The 6550-nt window shown below is 34.4% G+C and overlaps 1 protein-coding gene across 1 annotated transcript in view; it reads left to right on the top strand.

Annotated features, from left to right (window-relative positions):
- The first annotated feature begins 375 nt into the window (after window positions 1–375).
- Window positions 376–6550, top strand: part of LOC149580365 (TCP-1/cpn60 chaperonin family protein) — a 28930-nt gene continuing 22755 nt past the window's right edge. Inside the window, exon 1 of the mRNA XM_089790484.1 lies at window positions 376–515. Coding sequence (XP_089646610.1) covers window positions 491–515 — 25 coding nt within the window. The 5' untranslated portion in view covers window positions 376–490. The remainder of the gene's footprint in view (window positions 516–6550) is intronic.

The raw sequence follows: 6550 nt of genomic DNA, 5'->3' as shown, positions 1-6550 counted from the left end.
AACTAGTGGTTGGTGTACTCATGAATAGTCTTTGACTTCTTGCAACCTTTATTTTCTTTTTAACCTTGTAACAAAGATAAACTTTCTTGATGCACCATGCAATTTCAAAAGTTTAAGTTGTCTCATATCACTTGATCAATATATTTTTTTCCCTATTTAACAATTTTCTAGTCCTCTTTTACCCAAAGAATGAAGTGCGACTCTTGTTAAGCTCCCTATTTGATCAAAAAGTTGTCCAATGTTATCAAACATATTCCATACAAATCTAATTAATTAATAACAACATACATAGTGTAAAAAAAAGGTACTCGTTCATTCTAAAAGAATTCGGGAGATTTTTTTTACTTAAACCCCGAAGCTCAGACTTTCAGAGGCGTCCGCTAAGTTTTGGAGTTCGCTGTTTCTGATCATCTGGAGGGATATTATTTCGAATTTGGCGATAGTTGTTCTGTAGCAGTGTTTTTCCCTTTGTTGAACAGAGTCTGCAACGATGCATGCTCCAGTCCTAGTTCTCAGTAAGTGCATTTTCTTATGTTGGATCAGCTATGCTTCACTTTCTATATGAACATTTTAGTTAGGTTTTTAAAACTATCTACTCTTTCGGGCTTGAAAATTATAACGGCGTTTATTTTGTGTGGAGGGAAGGCATTCACTTTTTTTCTATTCGTGTGTTAACCTTGAAATCCAGTGGCTGCAAGGGGTTTTAGGGTAATGTGAGTCATAGTGGTATTTTTTAGGTTAAGCTTTGGTGTATAGCTGGTTTGTTAGGGTTAGAGGCTTGTTCTCAGGAGCTCTGGGTTATTTCGAGGGTTAGGAGTAATTATTGAATCAAAATGTGTGAAAATAATTAACATTTCAGTTTCGATGGACGACTCCGAGTCTCTTAGGTTAATGTAAGGGTCATCGGCATTCTACCGTGTCAGGATATTCAGTAAGTATTTTAGCAATGCTAGCAGAACGTTATAACGAATGCTATGTTGGTATCAGACGCAATATCACTTTATCTGGCCAAGTTTTAAGCATATAATGATTTTCGAAAGATCAAAAAGTTGCAAACTGGTCTATCCTCTTTTTGGGGAATGAGAAAATATCAAATGCGATTCCTAGTAGGAACTGCAAGACCACAGGAGAGGTATTTCATGAATAATATCATAGGTACAACCGTACATGAGCTAAGATCCAAATGACACTTGTACAACCCTAACAACATGTGTTGAAACTTGGATGCAAGTGGAATCAATCCTTTTATAGGCCATGATATCAGGCGACCTATTTTTGGGTCCACAGATGGCTTACAATATACGGGATTGCCCTGTAGTCTATGCAAGAGGCACCTAACTGTGCAATGAATGAGGTACACACTTCATTCCCTGATGGATTCGAACTTGTTACCCCTCTTTCAAGCCTACAAGTTGTCCACCATTTCGCCAATTCAGGTGTGAAAGCCTAGGTTGAAACCAAGTAGGGCTTTTCAAGACAATATACATAAAGTCAGATGCAGGGCTTTGTCAGATGAGGCATATAAAGTTATAAACAACTATCACATGTGATGCTTATTAAATAGTACATAAAAATAATCTTTGAGCAATATTATGCTTTTGTGAATCTCTGTGGTAATTTGCAAAATAAATATTTAAAAAGAATAAGAATTTAGGGTTATAATCAGGTGTGCTAGGGAATTTTGAGGCTCAGTGGTAATTTATCGTGTCAAATTTTAAAAGCTGAGTATCATGTTAGGTCTAAAGCAAAGTTTTCTCAGGAGTTTACAGTAATTTATCATATCAAATTTTAAATGAAAAACCTGAGATTTATAACCATGTTTCAATCACAGGTCAGTTTATTGAAACCAGGCTAAAATTTAAGAAATAAGTACTATGTTGGTATTGGAACTGGTTGTCTCGAGGAGTTTAATTTTGAGAACATATTCTGTGGGATTATTTTGGGTCAGTGTTTTAGAAATAACTACCATCCCAGAAGCAGGTCGATGCACAAGTACCTATCATGAAAGGCTGAACTACTTGATGACTAGCATGCCATGGCTAAGTCTAAATGCTCGGAATGTAAAATTGTATTGTTAAAACCTCAACTACTTAATAAATTGTATGCTATGGTTCATTAAAGTTCCTTGTGGATCAGTTTGTTCCGAGGTCAGTGGTAATTTATTCCACAAGAAGTATCAGGTTAATCTGTGGTTTGGTGGTAATTTATGAAGTGAAAATGTTAATGTTGTCTCAGCGAAAAATTTAAATAAACTTTTTATATTTAAAACCATGAGGGGTAGATCGAAATTTATGAGACTCGGAAGGGGCAGAAATTTGGCAAGCTGTTTTTAAATTCTTACTCAGACTTGGTGAAAAATTGTAACTTATAATATATTAAAATTTAAAAAATATTCTCATTGTTTTAATGAAAATTTTTAGTTGATTTTCAATTTTTTTGCCAACATGACTTAGGTTGATAGGTGAGACTTGGGAGTGTTGGCAGGCTTGTGATTCTTCTTTGTAGATGTCTTTTGATAAATCTTTAAGTCTTGACTGCCTGTCCAAGCCTTTGTAATTTTCCTTTTTGGAATAATCCCGTTTTTAGGCCTGCAAAGTTGCAAAACAATGTTTAATCACTGAGAACTCATATCAGAAATATCAAGTATCAAGAAGCCATGATAATACACACATATATCCAAGCATCATTAGTATTCAAATCAAGCTAAGTTACTGGTCTGGGCTTGGGAATGGCTTCGGATACGAGAACCTGGTACGTGGGTATGGGGCATTTTTTTCCACTATGGTATGCATGAGTTTGTATGTATGTGCATTATATATAAAAAAAATAAGAGAAATATACAAAATTGTAAAACTAAATCATTTCATAGTGTGTTGCTTGATCATTGATCAACACCAAATGCCGTAGACAAACATTTAAACACAATTCTAATGAACATCATGATATTGAATTACTGAATTACAAAATAGAATGTAGTTCCTGAAAGTTTGGAAGTTGCAACATGATTCAATGATAATGCATTATTATTATATTTATGTATATACCTATATATAAAATAAGAGAAATATACAAAATTGTAAAGCTAAATCATTTCATAGTATGATGCTTGATCATTGATCAATGCCAAATGCTGAAGACAAACATTAAAACACAATTTTAATGAAAATCATTGTATTGAATTACTGAATTACAAAATGAAAATCTAGTTCATGAAAGTTGAAACATGATTCAATGTTTAATCCTCATCAATAATCGAAGTGTTCATAATCACCATGTGGATTATCCAAATAATCATTGCCTATGGCATTTTCACCAGCTGCAAGTAGATCCTCCTCATCATTAGAATAATTAGAGCAAAACGAGAGAGCAAATATAAAACAAAAGTGTGTTTGTTTCATAATGGGGTGTTTCAGGGTTAGAACAAAAAAAACATAATTTAAAAAAATAAAAAATGTTTTGGGGCCCACTGTGTAGGCTGGATGCCGTGGTTCTCATGGGTCCATGCAGGCTGCTCCTCGTCCTGCCTTGGTTCAGGCAGGGTCTGCACTCAGCCCTGTGGGTTCACTTGGGTCCGTGGACCTTGGGGCTCACTTTATAAGCTAGATGCTGTGGGTTCTCACGGGTCCCTGCTTGGTCCGTGTTGTTCAGGCTGGGTCAGCACCCAACCCTATGGGTTTGCCCGGGTCTGTGGACTCATGAACTTGGGCAGACCCACAGGCCTGGGCATGGACCTTGCTTAAACCCAGCCCAAACTACCACGTGCACACGGACCTGGTTTTAGGGTCCAGGGGTGGAACCGGTAACCATGAAATCAAGAGATTATAACATCATTAGTGTCCTCAGTATCACATATTCCTCATAGCCAATTACATTGTGAATTTCTTAGAAATACTTGAAATAGCAATTTTAAGTGGGGTCATTCTCAATATTGCTGACATCATGTAAAGTGGGCCATCCTCCTCCATCAAGCCAAAAGAGCATGGAAGGTGAGCACTATCCTTCCAGCTCTTGGCCAAAGAAATTCTCACATTCTAGAAGATTATCAAATACCGTTTTGGCCATGCTAGGACTCTCTAAAAAAGCACAAACACCCTTTTCTAAATCAATCTAAAGAAATGAACAAATATCTCAGCATTTTGCCCAAAATATTAAGCATCCAACTATGAATGCTTTTCTAGATAAAATTTACCAAGAATTCAAGCCCTTAGAAAACATAGTTTTCAAATATAATTATTCAAGCAACTGACTGACCTTTCATAGTTTCATCACTTCCTTATCATATGGAATAAATAGAAGGTTAAGTAAAATACAAATTTTCAGGTCGTCTCTAAGCTTTATCGCCATTTGCTTGGACCTCAACTTCATCATCTTCATCTCTCCCATGAAACTCAACTCCTTGTCCAGGTACTAACCCTGCAGGGCCTTTGTGAAGGTTTTCTTAATGGATTTGTTTCCTTCCACCTCATTGCAAGAGGTAAGCAGACATCATTTCTAACTGGATGCATTTTAGCACCATGTTTTTTTGTACATAGTGCTCTCCCAAGTTCCATCTACTCTTTTTTGTTACTGTGGTTTCTTTTCCCACTTGCCTCCCCAACTTGGTCATAAAAATAACTTTAAGATTTAGACTCTAAGTGGTCTGCTTGAAATAGTTAAAACCACTTACTTAACATGTCCACATTACCATAAAACACATTAAAATTAGAAAAGTTACTCAAGGCTGATCTGCACAATTCTCAATGCCAGCACAAAGAAATCAAACATAACGAGAGCCCATAAAAAAAAAATCCAAACCAAAATTCAATAGGTGAAGTTTTCATGGAGGAAGAAATGTTCTTATTACCTCATATCTAGAGCATTTCCTTGCTTTCCCCAAATTTATACTGTATTTCCAGTTCTTTAAATTATTGCAATTGACTTATTCATCTTTACTTTGAGTTCAGGCATTTTTTTTGGTAGGTAAATCCGTATGAGGGTATGGTTCATCTTAATTTTGACATTGGGAAAGTTTAGACCACATAATTAATTTGTTATGTTTGTGATTCTCTGATCCTAGCCCATACTAAAATTTAGTTTATTGAGGAGTTTAGGCCACCTTTACTATGGCAAGAGGGATGTGAACTTTTTGTTTTTCTGAGGATCACTGCAAATGTAATAGTACTGCCATTAGGTTTGGTATGTACTTTCCAAATGGCAGCCATCTCTCTTATATTAGATGGAATATGGATAGACATGTCCCTTCACGGGACATTTCTATTCATTAAAATTTAATATAATAGTTTGTTATCTAACACAGACATATAGAAATGAATGTATGTATTTATGCATGTATTTATATCTATATATCTATATATATTTATATATTTAGATCGGTAAAAGGCCTAAGTCATGTAAATTATATTAATTTGAAAAACAATGTCTCCATTGAAACGGGCACTGGTAGGAAAGAACAGAGAAGAAAACCTCCAGTATATATATATATGAGATAAATTACATATATAATGTGTGTGTGTGTGTGTGAGATAAATTACATATATATATATATTATATTATATATATTGAGTTTTATATGACAAACTACACTAACATTAACACTCCCTCTTAGTTAGGGAGCATAAACACATGCTCATATATTACCTCAAGGTGATATAAAGATATTGGGAGTAATGGTCTCCTGAATGTCAACTTATTTGATATTCACCAAGTACTTTGTGTAATGGCCTCTTAAACATCAATTTGCATAACATTCACCATGTACTCAAAATGTTCATATGTTATGTACAAACTCATTCTCATAACGCTTACCATATGAACATCCACCATGCAAAGTATAATCTAGCATGATCTGCATAGGCATCGTAAAATATCCATCATAATAGAAAATTAAGTAATTGTAAGATTGTCACCTTTCAATAATTTTTGCAAATACAAGTAATAATCATTTAGAAGTCATCACTTCCTCATGATGTGCACAGGGAAACAAGCCCATTAAAACCATGTAGTCACACACATGGACTTTCAGATTCCCTCTGAATATCAATCTTCATAACTGCTCATCCAATGTTAACTTTGAAGAGGTTTCAAATTCCCTCTTAGTTTGAGATCAATCTCCCTTTTCTTGCAATAATATTCTTGGAGGAAAAGATCAAGGCATATAGTTCTTATAGTACGTATTGCTCATTCGATGGTACCTTTGAAGAGGTGTCAAACTCCCCCTGAGGCTGAAATCAATCTGCCTTTTCCTGCAATAATATTCTCGGAGGAAAAGATCAAGGCATATAGCTTTTATAGTACGTATTAAAATACAAAAATAATTTTACATAATGATAATATCATTCCAATAAAATATATTTTAAATATATGCTTTTGAACATATATGCATATATTCAATTTTCCGTATATATATATATATATATATATATATATATATATATATATATATATATATATATATATATATATATATATATATATATATATATATATATATGTTATTCTCTAGATCCAATGAGTGCTAAGTGTTCCATTTATTCTCATGAGAGATGGATTC

Source organism: Cupressus sempervirens, chromosome 1, assembly GCF_028749045.1.
Source record: "Cupressus sempervirens isolate cs-2001-9-10 chromosome 1, ASM2874904v1, whole genome shotgun sequence".
In the NCBI taxonomy this organism is placed as follows: Eukaryota; Viridiplantae; Streptophyta; class Pinopsida; order Cupressales; family Cupressaceae; genus Cupressus; species Cupressus sempervirens.
The sequence above is the reverse complement of the archived record's forward strand: the minus strand, read 5'-3'. Positions and strand labels throughout refer to the sequence as shown.